The sequence below is a fragment of the Taudactylus pleione genome, unplaced genomic scaffold, assembly GCF_031769625.1.
Source record: "Taudactylus pleione unplaced genomic scaffold, aTauple2 ptg000685l, whole genome shotgun sequence".
Taxonomy (NCBI): domain Eukaryota; kingdom Metazoa; phylum Chordata; class Amphibia; order Anura; family Myobatrachidae; genus Taudactylus; species Taudactylus pleione.
The window spans coordinates 2,693,506-2,716,425 of record NW_028285087.1 but is presented as its reverse complement, the minus strand read 5'-3'; the positions used below and the strand labels follow the sequence as shown (position 1 = coordinate 2,716,425).

Here is a 22,920-nt window from a genome sequence, read left to right as displayed (position 1 = left end):
CAGAAAATATTTTTTTATTTGGTTTGGAGTGTACTTTGGGGGTTACAGCACCCTTTAACAGTGAAGCCAGCCGGCCCTTTACTTATGACACAGGCGCACGCTTGGCACTACTTTGTTAATGCACGTGCGGCTACTGCGCACACAATTCACAAACACAGAAAATATTTTTTTATTTGGTTTGGAGTGTACTTTGGGGGTTACAGCACCCTTTAACGGTGAAGCAAGCCGGCCCTTTACTTATGACACAGGCGCACGCTTGGCACTACTTTGTTGATGCACGTGTGGCTACTGCGCACACAATTCACAAACACAGAAAATATTTTTTTATTTGGTTTGGAGTGTACTTTGGGGGTTACAGCACCCTTTAACGGTCAAGCTAGCCGGCCCTTTACTTATGACACAGGCGCACGCTTGGCACTACTTTGTTGATGCACGTGCGGCTACTGCGCACACAATTCACAAACACAGAAAATATTTTTTTATTTGGTTTGGAGTGTACTTTGGGGGTTACAGCACCCTTTAACGGTGAAGCCAGCCGGCCCTTTACTTATGACACAGGCGCACGCTTGGCACTACTTTGTTGATGCACGTGCGGCTACTGCACTCACAATTCACAAACACAGAAAAAATATATATTTTTTTAGCACTTGGGAGGAGCACCCCTGACGGACAGAGCACCCCCTGGACAACACTACAGCACCCCTTTAGGACTGGGACACTGCACAGGACTTTGGAGTGGACACAGCCCCTATGGACAACTGACTGCACAACACAGTCCAGCCAGCCCCTATGGACTTTGAAGTAGTGGACAGAGCCCCTATGGACAACAGCAGCACAGCGCAGCACAGCACAGCACAACACTACTCTGCACTACACTACACTACACAGCCCAGCCAGCCCTAACTCCCACCCTCCTTCTTCACTGTCCACAGCCGAGTGAGAAAATGGCGCCGACGAGGGTACCTTATATAGGATCGAAAAGCCGCGAGACCCGGAAGGCGGGATGATGACGTTTTGCCTCGATTTCAGATCCGAGTCAGGCGGGAAAAGTCGAACCTGCTCACCCCTAATAGCATATAAAACTGTTCAATAATTAGAACAATATATAAAACGAAGTTCACATTGGACAACCATAAAGAAAACCATAAAGTCTCAGTTATAGTTAATCTACTCCTTGGTATTTATAAGTCTCGTGGGGCAGCACAAATTACCGGATTGGAAAGGCAAAGTTCCATTCAGTCCTTTAGCAGATTTACCGCAAAATATAGGATGATGTAGATCCTCCGGATGCTGTTAGTTGCTGCCAGTGGCTGGTATAATTCAGTCCAGTATCAAGTAGAGAAACCAAGGGGAGTTTAAGAATGGTATGTCCAAAGGTAGGTATAAAAGCGTTCAACGTGTTTCACTGGAAATATTTAGGGTCCAGCTTCCTCAGGAGCATATAGTGATCTGTCCAAATGATCTTTTTATACCTATAGTATGTCCACTCATTAGATGCATCTGTGTGCAATTAACATGCAAACAATAGAACCGTCCAAAAACTTTAAATAATTTATCTCATAGGAAGGCAATCCCATTTATTCATATAATATTAATAATACATAGCTAAAACGATAAGTATATTACCTTTATATTAGGTTTATTTAGAAGACTGCATTCCTGAGGTCCGATCACGTGATCGCATCCGATCACGTGACCCGGAAGTACCGTATTCAGTGAAGGAGAATGGGGGAACGTAGTCTGATGGATTGGAAGAAATCATGTGGTCGCGAGTCGCATGATCGCAGGTCACATGATCGCGAAACACATGATAATCCTAATTAATCAGTAATCACAATAAATAAATAGTCACAAGAGACTCCATATATGTTATATTTTGAATGACTGATAAGTGGATGGTACCTCGTACAATTCTGAATCGTTAGCCTTGGCTGGCATAGAACTTCCAGACTCACTCACTTATACAAATCGTTACTTTGCATGTGCTTATCATATGATACCTCTAACCCCTCCGCTCTCTGCCCAGCTTTAAGTGGAGTCCTAAAAGTCCCCATCACTTTCAAGTCCGAATTTGGAACAGCTCCCAAGATGTTGGCATTTCTCATACTGAGGAATGGGACTGTGGCAGCCGACAGACTACTCTTCAATGTGGAAATATGTTTTCCGAACAAGGTAAGATATGGCACATACTGTAACATGAGTGGGCAGTGAAACGCGTGTGGAGTAGATAAGTAGGACATTGGCAGTTGCCCAACAATTTCTTTTAGTGAGGCCACAGCGCTCAGACCAAATTTCACTATGAGGGGTCATAGTCTGTTGGCACCTGGATCCTTTGTGTTAAACGTGTTCTTCTGGTCCACATCCAGCTCCACATTGCTTGGGCCAAGCCTGTCTTCATGTATCTTCGGCGGACCCAGAAAGTAATTCAAGACTAGTGTGTCTGAACTTAAAGGTGATGCTTCACAAAGTTCATAATGGTCATCTACAGCAGCCTCAGATGACATGTCTAAACTTGATACGTCCTCATTAGTCATCTGCCTCTTCTCCAAATACCTAAAAGGTCTTCAGCTATGTTTTCATTGATTATATTGACTCATCATGATGATACATGCAACAGTAATATCATTTATTACACTCATCTAGACTCTTCCACCATTCAATCCTCTGCCACACGGTAATAGCACCAACCTCAGTGGGCGTTTTTATAAGACCTTATCACAAGTTCTCTTTATAGTTTGCTATTAAGGGCCCGATCCTGAGCCACACTCAATGGCAATGTTCACGTAGTTGAGCGGTTATTTGCAACCAGGGGCGCCGAGAGGGGAGGAAGTGGGTACAGTTTACCTGGGCCCGGGCTTCCAGACTGGTCCGGCGCCACCCCCCCTCACTTTCTCCCTCCTTTCCTTTCACTTTCCCCCCTCCTTTCTCCCTTCTGCAGCAGCCCAGCACACAGTGGGCCTGATTCAGAGCCGCTCGTAAGCGGCCGCTGGTTCGCTTCGAGCGATGTTTGGCCAACTGCGCATGCATACGGATCGTTATACGCATGCGCGAACCAGTCAGTGCGGTCGAAATTCATGTGCTCGCAAAATAGCGAATGCCTGATAATTTGAGTGACAGGAGTAGGCGTATGTGGGTGGTAACGGGGGAAGGTGCTTGAAAACGGGGAGTGGAGATCCGAACGCAAGCGTGCTTAAAGGTCAAAACGGGCGTTTTATGGGTGTACATAATTAAAACAGCAGCGTCATTGACCACGTCACTGGGTTATTTTATAGCTAGAACTGTTCGCAAAATTGTGGTAGCAAAAACCAACCACAAGAATAGCGAGCAGTTCATACCCTGGTCGATGTACTCGATTAATCTAATAAATAGCGGACATGACGTAGGATGCGAGCGGCCAGGGGGCGTATTTTTAAAAAAAACGACCGCAAGTTTGGTTCACTCGTTCAGACCTAGAGGCGTGAACAGACCGCAAAGAGCGAACGGTTGATTTGAATAGCCACCCCTATTTTCAGGACGAGCGAGTGCTAATTGCGTCCGGCTCTGAATCAGGCCCAGTGTGTGCTGGGCTGCAGTGGGAGATTGCTTGCAATCTCCTATGCCTGAAGGGGGAGCGATCACACTGATCGCGCCCACCTCTGGCTTTGCGCGGGGTTGAGGTGCTCATCACAGCGCCCCCTCCCCGGCGTGCAGTGCCGCTTCGCGGCGCTGCAAAATAAAATAAAAAATTCCAAGGGGGCGTGGCCACGCCTCCCGCGATTAGGCCATGCCCCCTCTTTACCGGGGCCCCACGTGGCTCTCTACGCCCCTGTTTGCAACTGCACATACGTGAAAAATTCTGAAATCTCCTATGGTGCGTTATCCTGAGTATGTGCACATAGGCGCTGTCCACAAAAATCTCCAGTGCCACCCCCAATTCACTCCTGCACCATCCACCCACAGTGCCATCCTCCTGCGTCTCCCAAGAACCATCATCCTGTGTCTCCTCAGTGGCATCCTCCTGCCCTAGCACAGAATAGCCCTTCTTTCTCACACACAGATCATCTCCCCTTAGCACAGAATACCCTCCCTCCCCACAGACAGATCAAACCCCCTTGTCTCCACAGACAGATCATCATTTCCCCCGCCCTTAGTATAGCAGACCCCCCCTCCCCCAGACAGATCATCTCCCCCACCCCTAATGTAGCAGACCCCCATCCCCAGACAGATCATCATCTCCCCCGCCCTTAGTATAGCAGACTCCCACTCCCCCAGACAGATCATCTCCCCCACCCATAAGTTAGCAGACCCCCATCCCCAGACAGATCATCTCCCCAGCCCTTAGTATAGCCGGCCCCCCTCCCCCAGACAGATCATCTTCCCCACACCTAGTATAGCAGACCCCCCTTCCCCCAGACAGATCATCTCCCCCACCCCTAATATAGCAGACCCCCCTCCCCCACAGACAGATCATCATCTCCACCTCTAGTATATCAGACCCCCCCTCCTACACAGACAGATTATCACCCCCTAGACTGCCGCCAAACCCGATTGTCTCCTCTCCACTCTGCCTCCTCCCCAGGCTGTGAAATGAAACTTAAACATGACACTTCACAGCCTGGGGAGGGGAGAGTGGAGAGGATGTGATCAGGCTGACAGACTGCTCTGACTGGCCCCCATCCCTGCCGCAACTTACCCTCACCGCAGCCACGCTGTCACCGCACCACTTCACCTCACTCCTCCTTGTTGACTCCGACTATACACTTTGTGGGGCTTTCATAGGCTGCTGGCCGTTGGCCTCTCTTCTCGCGAGAGAGGCTCAGGCGCGCGACCAGGCAGTACTGATAGGCAGCCGGGCTCCTTGTGTAAAACACACAGGAGCCGGCTGAGTGATGCGAATCGGGGGGCGGGGCCTCAAATAACAAGCGGCCCCACAACCAATCGGACCACCGGGATTTTCCCCGCAAAATGTAATGCCCAATCCACCCTGGACAAGAGCATATTGTAATGGTGAGGGAAAGATCCCGGTAGAGAGAGATAAGTTGAATAGGTGAGCAAGGTGGGAGCAGGCAGTGGCGGAGAGGGAGAGGAGAAGGCGAGAAGGGAGGGGGTCAAGGAGGAAGGTGGATGGGGGAGAGGACAAGATGAGGGAGTGGACCTCGTCACCAGTAGTGGGGCGGAAGGAGCACAAGGTGAGGTGGTCAGGTGGAGCGGATCATGGGGGAGGTGGGGTTGGAGCTGGGAGATCGGAGGAGATTATGTGACTGATTGCCCCAATTTTGGAAGAGAAGAAGGAGCAAAGTCAATTGCAGTAAAGGAGGATGGGAGGGGAGGAGGCGGCAAAGGAGAGTTTTGAAGGCACCAAAGAGGTGGCAGGGATTGGAGGACTGAGAAGAGATGACAACAGACCCTTTTTATAATGACATTGGCTTGCCAGGTGCCCATAGTAGAGAGAACATACTCCCAGCCATTGACATATACCCTTGTATAGGATGTATGTATAATATAGAGATGTTTTCTTGTTTGAAGGAAGTTGTGCTTATGCCAAAATATCTGATCAATGGTCTAATTGCTCCCACAGCCCATGAAGGTGATTAGGACTAAAATGTTCTCCAAGAATCAGAACAAAAAGAAAATAATAAGTTTTATTTTTTTAACAAAGTAAACTGAAAACTTTGTACACAAAACACCTTGTTCCACCACTGTACTATAATGTTATTATGTCATGCTCATTCTCGTCACTGAAGGCACCTTCTCCTCTTCGTTGTAGGCCAAGCTGCAATTTACACGCTTGGTCGCCAGCCCAAAAGATCAGCTTAACCTCAACTTGGAATCCTCGCATGGGTCTATGTGTGCCCTCCGCACCGTGGACAAGAGCGTCCAGATCTCCTATGAGGATAAAGAGTTAACTAAAGAATCCGTGAGTAGAACTTTGATATGGAAGCAGCATGTGGATTAAGAGATCCATGTGCAAAGTGATAGAAGATAATAACGTGGAAATAATTTGAACTGTGTACATGTCTTACTGGTGTCCCTTTAAAGCATGATACAAAAATAGTTCCACGAATTCTGATCATCATCAGCTGGAGAAAGCAAAGCAATGATCTTGCCCACAAGTAGAGTAGCAGTATGAACAAAATATTGTGGAGTAACTTGACGCATTTCATAATTTTTTCAGGTGTTTGGATTGTTCCAATACTCTACGAGAGGTGGATATCCGGACAGCGTGGAGGAGGAGATATCAAACCCCTGCTGGTGGCGATTTCCTTTTAAAATGTTTATGCCATATTACAATCCATTCCAGAAAGATTTTGTGGATGTGTTCAGCTTATTCAGGGTATGTCCCAATCACCGTCCTTTTCTTTTTTTGTTTTATCCATGTTTTTCTTCTAGTATTGTCTACTTTGTACAGCTTATCTTTATGATTCCCATGCCTTTTCACACTCTCTTTTGTCCACTAAACAGGAGATCGGCGTGAAGGTCCTAACAAATACTAACATAATGAAGCTGGTGGTCGAGACGATTGTTTGTCCGCTTTATAGGGAATTTCTTAATGCCCGTAAGAAACCTTATTTAACCGTTTTCGAAAGTTATGGACAATCTAGAGTTTAACAGGCCATAAAGGGTTGGTAAATGCTTTGTTGTTAGGATCAGAGCTGCTTTTAGTGTTACTAGAATGCTGGTTTTTATGAAAGCCAAGCAATCTCACGGTCTTGTTCTCTGTTGTTGAGGGGATGGCTGCCGATTTTAATAGTGAGAAGGGAGGGGGTCAGGGTAGGGGGTCTCTGAAGTTGAGTTCATAGAACTATTTGGTGCGTTCAGAAAACATTACAGTGTCGATATTCGCAATGTCAACAACAGAAGATTGACATGTGTGATATCAACATGGTTAAAATGTCGACATCTGCAAATGTTGACATTGATAGAATGTTCACATCGTAAACGTTGACATTTCCGTTAGGGTTAGTAAGGGTTTAGCGTTTCACTTAACATTAGGGACAGGGTCAGACTGTGAAAGCACAGTGTCGATATTTCAACAATGTTGACATTACATCACTGTTGACATGATGAATGGTGACTGTGGACATTATGAACATGTCTACATGTTCGGCCGCAACATTACAACCATGTCGACATTCATTTGCGTCACTTACGTCCAGGTCTACATGGAATGCATTTGCAACAAAACCCCCCCTGCTGAATCTTGCCTACTTGAGAACGCTACGTCACAGTCCAAATTTGACTCTTTGGTCATAAGTGTAGATGCCATCAAAATATGAATAACTTCGCATCGGCTACATTTGTGACTATTCATTTTTGGGGAGTGCAAATTTACATAAGAGATTCTCAACAAATAGACGTACGTCCGACTCGGCAATGGCCCCAGAGTGAGAGCACAGATTTGCTTTTTTTTTGCAACAAAACCCCCCCTGCTGAATCTTGCCTACTTGAGAACGCTACGTCACAGTCCAAATTTGACTCTTTGGTCATAAGTGTAGATGCCATCAAAATATGAATAACTTCGCATCGGCTACATTTGTGACTATTCATTTTTGGGGAGTGCAAATTTACATAAGAGATTCTCAACAAATAGACGTACGTCCGACTCGGCAATGGCCCCAGAGTGAGAGCACAGATTTGCTTTTTTTTTGCAACAAAACCCCCCCTGCTGAATCTTGCCTACTTGAGAACGCTACGTCACAGTCCAAATTTGACTCTTTGGTCATAAGTGTAGATGCCATCAAAATATGAATAACTTCGCATCGGCTACATTTGTGACTATTCATTTTTGGGGAGTGCAAATTTACATAAGAGATTCTCAACAAATAGACGTACGTCCGACTCGGCAATGGCCCCAGAGTGAGAGCACAGATTTGCTTTTTTTTTGCAACAAAACCCCCCCTGCTGAATCTTGCCTACTTGAGAACGCTACGTCACAGTCCAAATTTGACTCTTTGGTCATAAGTGTAGATGCCATCAAAATATGAATAACTTCGCATCGGCTACATTTGTGACTATTCATTTTTGGGGAGTGCAAATTTACATAAGAGATTCTCAACAAATAGACGTACGTCCGACTCGGCAATGGCCCCAGAGTGAGAGCACAGATTTGCTTTTTTTTTCCATTTATTTATTTATTTTTTTGCAGCTATACAAAAAGTTGTGAAAGGTGAAGAGAAAACTTTCACATGGCAACTTTGAGACTGCCATGTGAAATAGCACCGCCCCTCACAGGAAAATAAATTAAATATGCCTAAACAGAACTGGACATTTTAAAAAAAATCTAAAGGTCCTATTTATTAAGCCGAACGTCAGTTTTCAAGTGATTTAAGCCTGCAATTTAAGAAATAAGAGATCATCATCGATCTCATCCCACATTATGCAAATTATCAGAGATCACTATGGGCTATAGCATCAGCGGGAGTGATCTTCATGTCACTCTCCTGCAGTTGGACCTTACGCATGTGTTGGAAGTGCTTTAAAAGGAACGGCCGCCACGGTACTCACAGATGTCAGAAGAATCTTGCTGATGGCGCAACTGGCGACGAACATGAGGAAACCAAGACACCCGATTAGGAACGAACTTCACTCAAACTGGGACGGCAGTATACAGTGTTTAAGGGTGATGTTCACCCAGTGGGTGAATAATTATCATTGGTCCCTACAATCCATATACTTTTATCTCCTTCCTACCCATGCTCTCTGGCATTCCTGATCGGATAGTGTTGCTACAAAACTGCAGAATGGGGAAGATATTTCCGGGTAGTAGAGTTCACCTATGCCTTTTGCTATTCGTCTATAGTAAGCGGGTCAGAGCCGGGTGGCCTCTGCACACTTAAAGGTTTTTTTTCCCCCTGTGGCGCAATGCAGTATGGGAGCTGGATAAGCCCCTTCTCACCAAGGGCCACCATGTTTGAATGCAATCCTGTCACTCCTGGCCAGGTAGTCTTTCCACGGTTGAGAATCCTACGGATTAGTCTATTAAGGTTTTCTCATATTAGGGCCTAGTTCTCTTTCTGTGGCTTGGGTCTAGAGCCTGCCAGGCAGTGCCTCTTACTATAACAGGGCTTACTGCTTTTCTGTGGCTCTTGTTTAGAGTCAGCCTATAATGGGTTACCTCTTTAATGGACCTAATGCCCTTTGTGTCTCAGGCCTAGCTCCTGTCTACAGTGGGCCTCCTCTCAATTGGGCCTAATTACCTTGTTGCCTCGGTCCTTGTGTTCGCTTACAGTGGTCCTCCTCAGTGTTTGGCCTAATGCCCCTTGAGCCTCGGACCTAGTGCCCACCTGCAGTGTCCACCGCAGTGTTAGGCATAATGCCCTTTGTGCCTGGGGCCTAGCGCCCGCCTACAGTTGCCAACTCTAAGTTGGGCCTAACGCCATGCACCAGATGAGGTTGCGTCCTGACAAGGGGACCACACAACTAGGGGATTACTTGCAGGCTAGTCTCCACTTTCTGTTCAGACCTCTTCATCTGGGCAAGCCCTGGTTTAGCCAACACTTTCCTGACGACAACATCTCTCCACTGCTGCTCTTCTCCTGATATATGGCACCTTCCGCGCCCTTAGTCTTCTGTCCTTGACTTCACATGGTCAGTGGCCACTGCATTCCCAGCACATCTACAGCCGCGGTGTGCCGCTTCATCACCGTCTTCTCCGCCAGGATCTTTAGGGCTGTGCTCCAGTCAGTCTTCTTCTCCCTCTGCCATCTCATGCTGGCTATTATAAGCTGGCGCGGAGCACTGGGGTGATGACAGTGTGAGCCGGAATTGACTTCCTGTGGTGAGCCCTGACTTGCTCGCCCACAGCGCCTCTTTCAAAAGGCGCACCGCGAGCCTTGTCTGGCTCACCAATGGCACCTTTTTCAAACCGCATGCTCAGATTGGTGGCGCCTGAATCTTTCAAGCCCATCGGAATCCACACAGGGCGGTGATTAGCTGTCCTCGCCGCAAAGCCCTGTTACACATACAGTACACAGACCAATGGCCCAAATGGTGTAGAGTAGACCTGGTATAATATTAAACCCATCCTTATGCCCATGGCTGGGGTCCTCCTAACTGTCCCATGGCTGTGTAGGGACCAGGTATTATTAAACACCCACTTTGTGTCCTTGAGGGCCCCACTAATGTTCCATACCGGTGTTGGGAGATGGGGCAGAGCAATGGAGGTATGTTGCTGAGCTGAGTATCTACTCCCAGTTTTAAAATGCCCCCACTGGTGCCTTGTGTGGGGTAGAATAAGAAAGAGTGTGCTAAGACAACCTGTGGCTCTACAGTGGTTAAGGAACTACCTCTCAGCATATATGTAGTGCCACAACAGCTAGGAAAGGAACAATTAAAAAAAATATTAAATAAAAATTTAAATAAATAATCCATAAATAGTAAAGTAAAAAAAACAACAACAAAACAATCGACTCTCAGTTACATACTGTATAAAGAAAAATATTAGTTCCCGAAGCACTTATGAAATTGTATTTGTGTAGTAATTCAAAGCCCTCACCCTCAGTCTTCATACAGTGTCATGCTCAGCGTTTCTTTATACAATACAGCCCAATCGCGGAGAATAAAAATTAAGAGTTCCCATCCCCTAAAAAAAGCTTTTCCATAGTCTTTGTTGATCTGCCATAGTCCAAATGTTTACAAAGTATCGCACCCTGTAATGTGTGCTAGGAATGAGACGTCTCTATGATGAGATCGTACAGTTCCCGGTGGTGCGCAAACCAGTCTAAAATGACATGATGTCAAAAAAAATGTGCTCGGGAATATACAGTAATTGTCTATGGGGTTGATTCAGCAGGGAACGGAATTGCAAAGCTGCATGCAATCAGCTTTGCAATTCTGCCCTTGCAATATGCAAATGCAGCAGGAGGTGTATGACGCCCCCGGAAGCATTTGCGATCATCACGACAATCATCATCACGACAATCAGTTGCGATGGTTGATAGCGCCGGTCAGCTGAGCAAGTCTCAGCTTACGCAGGCTGGCCTGCTTGCGAAGCCAGGAAACTGCGTCCTTGGTCGAAGACCCTGGCCTTGCCGCTGCTGGAAAACGGGGCCATCATCATTTCTAGGAACGCTAGCTCTCCATGCTCCCGCACCACCCCTTAAATTTATCTGTCTATTAATCAGGCAGAGGCATATCAGGGGCTGCGTGCAATCACGCAGGACCCATTCTGCACATGAGCAGAATGGATCCTGCGCACGAGCAGATTACTGATAATCTGGAATCTGCGTGAAATTTTGAATTAGCCCCTAAATTTGAACCTTTTTCGGTAACCTATTACTTATCAACAAGTGTATCACAATATCTAAGCGCTGATTAAATAAACACAATTAAGCAATCTTCACCGCGCACATATAACTTAGAACATTCCGTGTGTGTAAGGACGATTCTATAGAAATAGCTTTTGGAATTCGATCGACTAAAATGATCACATTTGGCATTATTGACCATTAGATTTCATATACATTTAAAATCATATAGATGTTTCTCATTGGCTCTTTTGTGTTTAGAACCTTTGCCAGAAGAAGTGATGCCAATGATGGAAAAAGTAGCCGCCGAATCGGCCAGCAGTAGTGTGGTTAGAAAGTTCTTCCCAGACACTTGGCTCTGGAGGCTAATATCCATTGGGTAAGTCGAATTGAGGCAGCTATAGCCTTCACTTGCTAGAATGAGTGCTGAGTGCAAACACTGAGCTTAGAGTTTTGTGTCCCTCCCCTCGGATAGATAGTCTGTTACTGTGACCAAAGACGGATAAACTTCCTGCCCCTTTGCAACAATAGAGCCCACAACTGAAATGTACACTTTGCATTACCATCTTTCGTGGTCACAGATGCTGTGTCTTTCTACCTGTCCCCTTGATGTTCCCTCCCGGTGGCAAACCGTGGAGTTTGCATTATTAGGGCTTTCCCTAACCGACAGGCAGAGCAGAGACGGGAGCCGCCACCTGTCATCAACCATTGGTTTCTAATTAGAAAACACTCACCTGCACCCAGGGACTGGTGATCGGTGATCCGGTGAGCTCCTCTGTGACCCTGGTCAGCTCCTCTATGCTGTAAACTGAAAAATACACATAATGTGTTGAAACGCGTCAGCAAGCACCGCTGTGGCTTTTAAAAATGTATGAATATACAGATAGTGATTCACAATGGCGCTTATCACAAAAAAAAAAAAATCAGAGTTCAAAGAAAGGCTCTTACTCTATAGCAGGGGTTCCCAACCACGGTGCTCAAGGCACACTAACAGTCCAGGTTTTAAGGATAGCCATAGTTGAGCACAGGTGACTTAATTAGTACCTTAGTTATTTTGATTTAACGATCTGTGCTTAAGCATGGATATCACTAAAACCAGGGCTGTTAGTGTGCCTTGAGGACCGAGGTTGGGAATCACTGCTCTATAGTCTCTTAGCCTTATTTCTCCTTTTTTAGGATGTTTCTTTTATTTTCTTCGATGGTTTTCTAACATATATGGTTCTCAGACTTTTCTTTCTCAAATGAAAAAGAACCAGAGAAAAAACGTAGTGCAATATTGTCATACACCAAAACACAAATTTATTTGCACATCGTACTCATAGTTAAAACAATTTTTGCAGGCATATCACACCAACATGGTGTTAAAAGGATATCCACGCATTCAGTTACCCTCCTGGATGGTATAGGAAAAAAGGGGGTGTTCAGAGCTCCGGATTTCTGTTCTCCATCTTTCTCCCAAAGTTCGGATAAAACATGTGTAGTTCCCTATTGTTCCTTGTGTCACCGGCTTAACGCGTTTCGGAGCGTTTTGTCCTTCATCAGAAGCCTGGTGACGACCTTCTCCAGTCCAATTACTTATACCCTTAACAATGAAAATAATAGGAATAATTCCCAGCAGATGCGTCCCGTTTTTCCCGCCAAAATTCCCCATCCACGTGGTGGTGAATGATGTCATCAGTACTCGACATGTGTTCCAGCTGTCTCCACCGGAAGTAGTCATTGCGCGTCTTGGCAGGGAGACAACAAGACTCAATACGCGTTCCAGCTGTCTCATCCGGTAGTAATTACTGAGCGTAATCCTCCGGATTCTTCCGACAAACAACCAGGAAGTTGCCGTTCGTCAGACCGGAAGAAAATGGCCACTGGACCGGAAGTTGTATGGCTTGCGTTCCAAAGTGCATCAGTATAAAATGCATCAATGTATTTATCCATTATTAAGTGTCCATAAATATATAAAAAATAAAAAGACATATATAAAATTCAAACCGAGTCGTATAAAACAATATCCAAAAAACATTTATAACCTTATACCCGATTAGTCATATGGGCTAAAAATAGGTTGAAGCAGAGATCATAAAAAAAAATATCATATAACAGAATATGTAAGATCACAAGATAAAAAGGCAATAATAGTAGTATAAATAAAGAAATATATCAAATAACAAGGGGACCAAAGCTAATATTATTAAAATCATAAATATAGAGATCAAAATCACCATTCAAACCTTTTCGGGACCCAGGTTTTTAGTTTGTAAATCGAGCCCATTTCAGCCTGCGCAAGTTTCATTTCAATATTTTTACATTTTCAAGTTGGATTTACTGTCTGAATGCCCCAAAAGGTTTTCAAACTACAAGAATTGCTTTTGTGTTTCTGTTTAAAATGCAAAACCGTTTCTAATCAGTGCTGCACATGCGCAGTTACATTCACAAAATCGGCGCATGCGCAGCACTGCCTGCAGCTGCGGTAATTCTGTTTCTCCTCCCCTCCGCTCATCTCCCTGTCCCCCACCTACCTGGGCGCTGCAGCCGCGGACCCCGACCTCTCGTTTGAAGAGGAGAAAACAGTAAAGTTAAAAATATATATATATTATACAGTCGGAAGAGGGACGAGGCAGTGCCGGAGGGAGCCGAGGAGAACCCGCTCATGCTGAAAGCAGGTATGTGTTACCCGCTATACGCCACCTGAGAGTGGCGTATAGTAACATCGTCAAATTCCGAAATACATAATTTTTGGAAATTGATGAAAAGCCTAATTTCTACATTCCCATACTAATGTACTAATGTATGGGGAGTGTGGAAATTAATGCAGACGCACTTAACCAGGAGATATCAGTGATATCTCCTGTGTTAAGTGTGTTAATGAATACAAAAAAAACGGTAATTAAGGAAAATGTCCTTTAAAACCATTATTTTAGTGTTGATGAATAGGCCCCTATACAATTAACTTAAAATAAGAAAATAGAAGTACTGTGGATACTAGAACACCAAGAACACCAATAAGTTTTGCATTTGGCCAGTTCTCTGTCGTTCCCTCTAAGATACATCTGTACAACTTCTAAAACACTGCATTTAAAAGCCGCAGGGCCTCTGTTATGTGCTTAAGGGACATAAGGCCTGATTCAAACCCGCTCGCAACCGCTTGAGCGCTCGCGAGCGGGTCGATGGTTGCCTCTGCGCATGCGCAGCGACCGCACTGCGCGTGCGCAAGCCCCGGAGCGAGAGAGAAAATCTCTCGCTCCGTGGCTGACCACAAAAGGGGTAGCTGTCGATGTTGATCGACAGCTCGCCCCATTTTGTAGGCGTGACCGGGGGGGTGGCTTCACAAACGGAGGCGTTCCCAAGCAAACGCCTGCCGTTTGTGGGAGGCCCCACTGATATTACCAGTGATGTCAGTGAGAGAGCTTTCGGCTCTATTAGAGCCAGAAGCTCTTTGGGGCTTGCGGCCACGAGACCCTACCACAAGGGTCTCGTCGCAAGCCCGATGGTCGCGATGGTCTTGACCATCGCGACCATCACCCTGGTCGATCGCAATAGCTGTGGGTGGCCACCCACAGCTATGCGAGCGGCCGGGAGGCCGCACACAAATAAAAAAAACGCCCAGATTCAGAGCGAGTGCTCTGAATCAGGGCCATTGGGCCTAAATTAGAGTTGTACGCAAGCCCGATGGTTTATGTACAACTCCGATGTTTTAAGAGCTGCGCATGCACGTAGTACCCGGATGCCGCGGCCTGGTTGACAGGTTGTAGCCATTTGGGAGTGGCGTCAGGCAGTGTCCCAGAACATGGGGACGTGTCGTCCTCGTTTTCTGGGCATCCTGTAGCCAATGGCTGCGTCCTGGTACACAGCTCCACTGGCTTTAGCTGCGGGAAAACCACCGGCCACCAATGAACCACTGGCGTTCACGCAGAGTGGTCCAATGCTGCGTATACAGACGCTTTATCAGATCTGAGAAGCTGGCTGGAGGCGTCTATGTGCACAAGATGCCTCTTGCTGTATTAGCTTATTACAGCACAGCAGCTGCATACAAAGTTGCTGTGGCTGGGCAATAGTGTGCAACTCTGAATGGGCATAGTCTGACCGGGTAGCACCCCGTTTGTCTTACCATAAATATCTCAGAGACATATATTGGGCAATAAATGGCCATATCTTTATTTTCCAACACGACAGAGCGCAGGACAAGGAAGTGCTGGGCAAGACTACCCTGAAGAATTCTCATATCAGCACATTGGGGGTGTCCTCTGCCTACCCTGTAGGGTCTCCACAAACCATGTAGGCCCTTATTCTCCTCACGACCTTTGTAGTGCAGCCCATTGTCATGTACCACCCTTCTGCTTATACCTGGTATGCTACCCATGGTGGTCCAACCATTGGACACAGAACCATCGCCCCAGGGATATAATGTAATCCCTACACCCTCCCTATTCACTATGCCACAGACACAGGGCCGGCCCTAGCCCAAATTTTTTGGTAAGCGAGTATATTTTTTGGCGCCCCCCTATGCAGTGCCCCTTTTACAGTTACCCTGGTAGTGGTCCCCCCTGTGCCCCCAGTAGTAAGCCCCTTATATAGTGCCCCCAGTAGTAGTCCCCCTATGCATTTCCCCCAGTAGTGGTACCCCCTATATAGTGCCCCCAGTAGTGGTAACCCCTGTGCAGTGCCCCTTGTGTCCCCAGTAGTAAGCCCCTTATATAGTGCCCCCAGTAGCAGTCCCCCCATGCAGTGCCCCCCAATAGTGGTACCCTTTATGCAGTGCCCTTTAAACAGTGGCCCCAGTTGTAGTTCCCCCCTATGCAGTACCCCCAGTATTGCCCTTTATATAGTGCCCCCAGTAGTGGACCCCCCTTGTATTGCCCCTAGTAGTAGTCCCCCCTCTTGTAGTGCACCTAGTATTAGTCACCCCTTGTAATAGTCCCCCCAGTGGAGGTCCCCCCCTATTCAGTGCCCCCAGTAGTAGCCCTCCTTGTAGTGTTCCCAGTAGTAGCCCCCCCCCCCTGCAGTAGGGACACACGTAAAAAAAAAAGACAACAACACTTCCCTTACCTGAAACCCCGCTCCTGCTCCTGGTCCCACCACCGCTATCAGCTCCTCCGTCCATCCTCCCGGGACGCTTTGCATTATGGGAGAGACGTCATGACGTCGCTCCCATTACCCACTGTGGGAGCCGGAAGATGTCCGGCTCTGGCAGTGGGAGCAGCAGCCAATGAGAGTCTGTCTGACTCTCATCAGCTGCTAAAGCAAACACACAGAACTGCCGGCGCCGGCGGCTGTGTGTTTGGCACTGTGCAGTGCTGACCGAACTCTGTCCGGTCAGCGCTACACACGTGGTGCAGCCTGTGTCAAAGAGACACAGTCTGCCCGCGGCCCGCATGGTACGCAGCTGAGGCGCCCTCCACTATGTGGCGCCCTACTCAGCTGCGTACCATGCGTAACGGGAGAACCGGCCCTGCACGGACACCACTTCTACCTGCCACACAGGGACCCCAGGGCTAACCTGAGGAGGAAATGGAATCGGCTGCTGCTCCCACTGCTACGGCAGTCACATGGTGCTGTGGAGTGTGTCTACAGTGCAGCAATTGAATTTGCTGTTGGACAAAGGATGTTCTCTATCCCCCATCTAGGATCCAACTGTACAGTTTCCAAAGCCCTGTGTATAAAAGTTGCAGCTTTTCTGTCTTGTACTGTAGTAAAATGTAGGGGAGGGCTACAGGTTGTCATCACGTTTAATATTCCTTAATACTGTATACCGGACATGTTCTAGCATTCCACTTTTCAATTGCCTCTTGGTCTTTTACGAGATACATGTTCTTTATATGTTAATAAAGGTGTTCTTTCATGGGTCAGGGATTTTTGATAGGTCAATCTTTAGGTATGTGCAACTCACAGTACACATGTAAAGGTTGGGATGGGTATGGGATGCAGGCGTTCGGGATCCCGGCGGTCAGAATCCCGACGCCAGCATCCTGACCAGGGGGTAAATTTACTAAAGTTTGATTTAGAGACTCATTTTGATGAATCTCTGAAATCGCCTGATATTGAATTGAACTTGAACAGCACAATCCCTCAGCAAATCTCAAATTTACTATGAATGGATTTTGCTTTAGATTTTCAACTCGAATTCGATCTTCTTTCAGTTTTATGAAGGGATTTGCTGTTCGATTTAGCATATTCAGTCCAAATCGAACAGCAAATCCCACTCCAAAAATGAACTTCAAAGCCTCAAATAAATAGAACTGCTTCATGCTTTCATTTTCAACATGAGCAGTTCTATTTGACACCAATACATGCATACATCAGTGAGATGCATGTATCTTACTGTAAAAAGCTTGGAAAAGTTAATGTTAAAAAAAAAATTATGTTGGGTCTCCCCCTAAATACACACCCAGCCCCGAACATTTCATAGCCAGTCCTGGTTGTGTAACTACAGGGAAAAAATTGCATAGGGTTCCCCCTGTACTTAGCACAACCAGCACCAGACTCTGATCTGGTCCTGGTTCTGGAATTACAGGGGAAAAAATGCGTAGGGTTCCCCTGTAATTTCCACAACCAGCACTGTACCCTTTCTAGCAGGGTAATGTCACAGCCAGGAAAACCCTATCACCGTGTTCCCCAGCCGACACATTACTCCTGACCGCCAGTCAGCCCAGGCCAGGGATCCCTGGGGAGTTAGGGTCCCCCTCTCCAGGGCACCCCAGGACTAGGCTGATAGCCCGGGGCTATCTCCGCCACCCGTGGGCGGTGGGTTGATAGTGTAAAGAGAGAATAGTAAACATTGTCTTTACGAGTAGAACTGCAGGTCCCAGCAAGCCTCCCCCGCATACTGGTACTAGGAGAACCACTAGAACCAGCATGGGGGGCATTAAGGGCCCGCTGGTACCTGTAGTTCACCTGTAAAGAAATGTTTAAATAAACACAATACACACACACCGTGACAGTATAGTTTTAATACAGTACATACACACTCACTCACTCACCTACATTACCTACACTGGTCCCCTTCTCCCTGTAGGCATCCATGGTCTTGGTAAAATAAAAAAACGAGAAAACCTGACCCACTAAACAGGTACCAACCACGATGGTTGTTACTTCCCGAATGAAGCGCTCAGACCCAGCTTTTCCCTTTTGTAGGGCCGTGTCTCAGCATTCATTGGCTGAGAGAGGTCAGCCCCCGCCTCTCAGCCATTGAACGGCTCCCACCATTGAACTCAATGGTGGGAACCGCAGAATCGCCTTTAGTAACCCTGCGGCTCTCCATTAAGCTCTGCCTTCCGGCTCCCCCCGCAGCGGGTGATGGAGAGACGTCTTGATGTCTCTCCCATGGTGCAGAGCGGGCCAGGAGGAGCGGGAATTCAGATAAGTTGAGTTTTGTTTTCTTTGTGTGTGTGTTAGGGGGCACGGGAACTGGCGCAGTATGGGGGGGCGCTACTGGGGGCTCTGTATAGGTGGCCGCTACTAGGGGCACTGTATAGGGGGGCACTACTGGGTGCACTGTATGTGGGGACTACTACTGGGGGCACTGCATAGGGGGGACTACAACTATTACTGGGCCAATGCATAGGGGGGACTACTACTTGGGGCAGTGCATAGGGGGGACTACTACTGGGGGCAATGCATAGGGGGATCACTTGGGGCAATGCATAGGGGGAACTACTACTGGGGGCAATGCATAGGGGGGGTTACTACTCAGGCAATGCATAGGGGGACTACTACTGGAGGCATGGGCATAGGGGGGACTACTACTGGGGGCACTGCATGGGGGGACTGCAACTGGGGAACTGCATAGGGGGGGTTACTACTGGGGGCACTGCATAGGGGGATTACTACTGGAGGCACTGCATAGGGGGGACTACTACTGGGGGCACTGCATAGGGGGGATTACTATTAGGGGGCAATGCATAGGGGGGGACTACTACTGGGGGCAATGTATAGGGGTGACTACTACTGGAGGGCACTGCATAGGGGGGATTACTACTGCAGCAGTGAATAGGGGGGACTACTACTGGGGGCAATGCATAGGGGGGACTACTACTGGGGGCAATGCATAGGGGGGACTACTACTGGGGGCACTGCATAGGGGGGACCACTTCTGGGGGCACTGTATAAGGGGCACTACTGGGGCACTGCATAGGGGGAGCCGAAAGCATATTCTTGCACCTGGGCCCACCACCCTCTAGTTCCGCCACTGCCTCTCGGCTCCAGTTCCTGGGCGACTCGGAGTGTCTTTCTCAATCGAAATGTGCATCTTATTCACATAAATCAAACTACCTGGAGCGACAAAGTCACTGTGCTAGATTACACTGATCAATTTCAGGTGTGATATTTGTATATCAGTGTGCGACTGAGTCTGAATGTTTGAAAGAAGCGTCTGCTGCCTTTTCTCACGTAGAGTTCAGTTGTGCTTCATCTGCGACTATGTACCTGTGTAAAACTAATTCCTATGTGGGTAAAGTCGCAGCCCGACATCTCTAGGGCACTGTGGGTGGTGTTTTGCAGTGTCCGCAAATAAGACGCAAAATTTAAAAGAAAAAATGGTACGCTACACCTCTTGAAGCGGCTCAGTCACGCCGGGCGTCCGACAGTGCATCCGGAAAGTATTCACAACGCTTCACTTTTTCCAAATTTTTTTATGTTACAGCATTGTTCAAAAATGGAATAAATTCATTTTTGCCCTCAAAATTATACACACAATACCCCATAATGACAGCGTGTAAAAAGTTTTTTTGCGATTTTTGCAAATTTAAAAAAAACAAACAAACTAAGAAATCACATGTACATAAGTATTCACAACCTTTGCTCAATACTTTGTTGATGCACCTTTGGCAGCAATTACAGCCTCGTCTTTTTGAATATGATGCCACAAGTTTGGCACACCTATCTTTGGGCAGTTTCGCCCATTCCTCTTTGCAGCACCTCTCAAGCTCAATCAGGTTGGATGGGAAGCGTCGGTGCACAGCCATTTTCAGATCTCTCCAGAGATGTTCAATCGGATTCAAGTCTGGGCTCTGGCTGGGCCACTCAAGGACATTCACAGAGTTGTCCTGAAGTTACTCCTTTGATATCTTGGCTGTGTGCTTAGGGTTGTTGTCCTGCTGAAAGATGAACCGTCGCCCCAGTCTGAGGTCAACAGTGCTCTGGACCAGGTTTTCATCCAGGATGTCTCTGTACATTTCTGCATTCATCTTTCCCTCTATCCTGACTAGTCAACTAGTTCCTGTCACTGAAAAACATCCCCACAGCATGATGCTGCCACCACCATGCTTCATTGTAGGGATGGTATTGGCCTGGTGATGAGGGGTGCCTGGTTTCCTCCAAACATAACACCTGGCATTCACGCCAAAGAGTTCAATCTTTGTCTCTCATGGTCTGAGAGTCCATCATGTGCATTTTGGCAAACTCCAGGTGGGCTGCCATGTGCTTTTTACTAAGGAGTGGCTTCCGTCTGGCCACTCTACCATACAGGCCTGATTGGTCGATTGCTGCAGAGATGGTTGTTCTTCTGGAAGGTTCTCCTCTCTCCACAGAGGATTACTGTAGCTCTGACAGAGTGACAATCGAGTTCTTGGTCACCTCCCTGACTTGGGCCCTTCTCCTCTGATTGCTCAGTTTAGACGGCTGGCCAACTCTAGGAAGACTCCTGGTGGTTCCAAACTTCTTCCATTTACGGATGATGGAGGCCACTGTGCTCATTGGGACCTTCAAAGCAGCAGATATTTTTCTGTACCCTTCCCCAAAGGTGTGCCTCGAGACAATCCTGTCTCGGAGGTCTACAGACAATTCCTTGGACTTTATTCTTGGTTTTTGCTCTGACATGCACTGTCAAGTGTGGGATCTTATATAGGCAAGTGTATGCCTTTCAAAATCATGTAAAATCAACTGAATTTGCCACAGGTGGGATCCAATTAAGCTGTAGGAACATCCCAAGGATGATCAGTGGAAACAGGATACACCTGAACTCAATTTTGAATATTTATGTACATGTAATTTCTTAGTGTTTTTTTTTTTTAATTAAATTTGCAAAATCTCAAAAAATCTTTTTACACGTTGTCATTATGGGGTATTGTGTGTAGAATTTTGAGGCCAAAAATGAATTTATTCCATTTTTGAATAAGGCTGTAACATAACAAAATGTGAAAAAGTGAAGCGTTGTGAATACTTTCCGGATGCACTGTATATGGCGTATAGACCCTACATGTGCGAGGACATATCTGGCAAAATCTGAGATACTGTAGATCTTGCTCATGACACTATGGGGTAAATTTACTAAAGGGAGAGTTTTTAGAAGTGAAGATGTTGCCCATAGCAACCAATCAGATTCTAGCTATTATCTTCTAGAAGGTGCTAGTTAAATGTTAAGTAGAATCTGATTGGTTGCTATGGGCAACATCACCACTTCTAGAAACTCTCACCTTAGTAAATTTACCCCTTGGTTTAAGTTGTCGGACCTGTTTGCGTCTGGGCACTTGTAGGTGTCAGAAAGTACTCTGTTGTTGGTTTTTCAGTGATTATGATCATTTTGTAGTATTAGTATCTCATTCTTTTGTGTCTATTTATTTCTCCTATAGTAAATCCGGTCATTCCACCATCTCAGTGACCGCCCCAGACACCATCACACAGTTTAATGCCAGAATTTTCTGCATGGGGGACATTGGTTTCGGCCTCTCTCCGCAAGTATCCCTGACCGTCTTCAAACCCTTCTTTGTTGATCTTGCCCTGCCGTACTCCATCATCCTAGGAGAGACCTTCTCTCTTAAAGCCTCAGTCTTCAATTATCTTTTGCAGTGTTTAATGGTGATTATCAAAGAAAGATTTTCAAAAACAAAATAATCAGAGGATTTCCATGTGTAGTTATGTTCTGTTTGCCCATGTATGATGAAAGAGTATAAGGAGTATATATTTACTAAAGGGCGGGTTTTTAGAAGTGGAAATGTTGCCCATAGAAGATGTTAGATAAATGTTAAGTAGAATCGGATTGGTTGCTATGGACAACATCTCCACTTCTAAAAACCCACACTTTAGTAAATATACCCCTAACTGTCTTCCTTATAATGCACTTTTGAACTTTTTGGATTTTGAAAAAAATACTTTCTTTGGGTTAACCAGCTCACATGCTCTATCACTCAGGTCCAGGTAACACTGCTCCCATCTTCGAATTTCAATGTGAAATCATGCCAGGGCTGTCCGAATGCCATGTGTGTCTGTGCCAATAACGTAGTTACCTTCAGCTGGGATATCACAGCCAATAAAATAGGTAAATATTATTGAATCTGTACACCGGGAGACACCCTTAAGGACTACTACTGATGCTGACTTTACCTTATTTCTATTTATGAAACAAGATATCCCCATAGACAGAAATAACAGTCGTGCCTCTGAGAGCATTGTTCTAGTTCGGGTCTATCGATGATGTGTTTACTTTGTAGAGATACTTTACTATGTTAAAAGCTTTATCACAGACATAATCCTATTTACACCACAAAATGAATCACAATGCAACAGGATGCGCTGCACTGTATAGATGATCAAAGCTCAACCATAAAATATATACATAAACTAAAACAACATAGATTAGAAGTAATCCCTAGATACATAAAGACAATTGGAATCTCTTTCATAATAATAACTTAGGACTCTATGCTGAAAACGTCCATTTAGGAGGATTAAAAATACCCATTTAGTTAGATTACAGGTGGTCTGAGTC

General features: G+C 46.3%; 1 protein-coding gene across 1 annotated transcript in view; it reads left to right on the top strand.

Annotated features, from left to right (window-relative positions):
* The window catches only part of LOC148477861 (alpha-2-macroglobulin-like protein 1), a 173,707-nt gene that overhangs the window by 81,424 nt on the left and 69,363 nt on the right, over positions 1-22,920 (top strand). Inside the window, exons 16-22 of the mRNA XM_088456079.1 lie at positions 2,039-2,172; positions 5,747-5,896; positions 6,155-6,313; positions 6,442-6,535; positions 11,499-11,604; positions 21,785-22,010; positions 22,344-22,470. Coding sequence (XP_088312205.1) covers positions 2,039-2,172; positions 5,747-5,896; positions 6,155-6,313; positions 6,442-6,535; positions 11,499-11,604; positions 21,785-22,010; positions 22,344-22,470 — 996 coding nt within the window. The remainder of the gene's footprint in view (positions 1-2,038; positions 2,173-5,746; positions 5,897-6,154; positions 6,314-6,441; positions 6,536-11,498; positions 11,605-21,784; positions 22,011-22,343; positions 22,471-22,920) is intronic.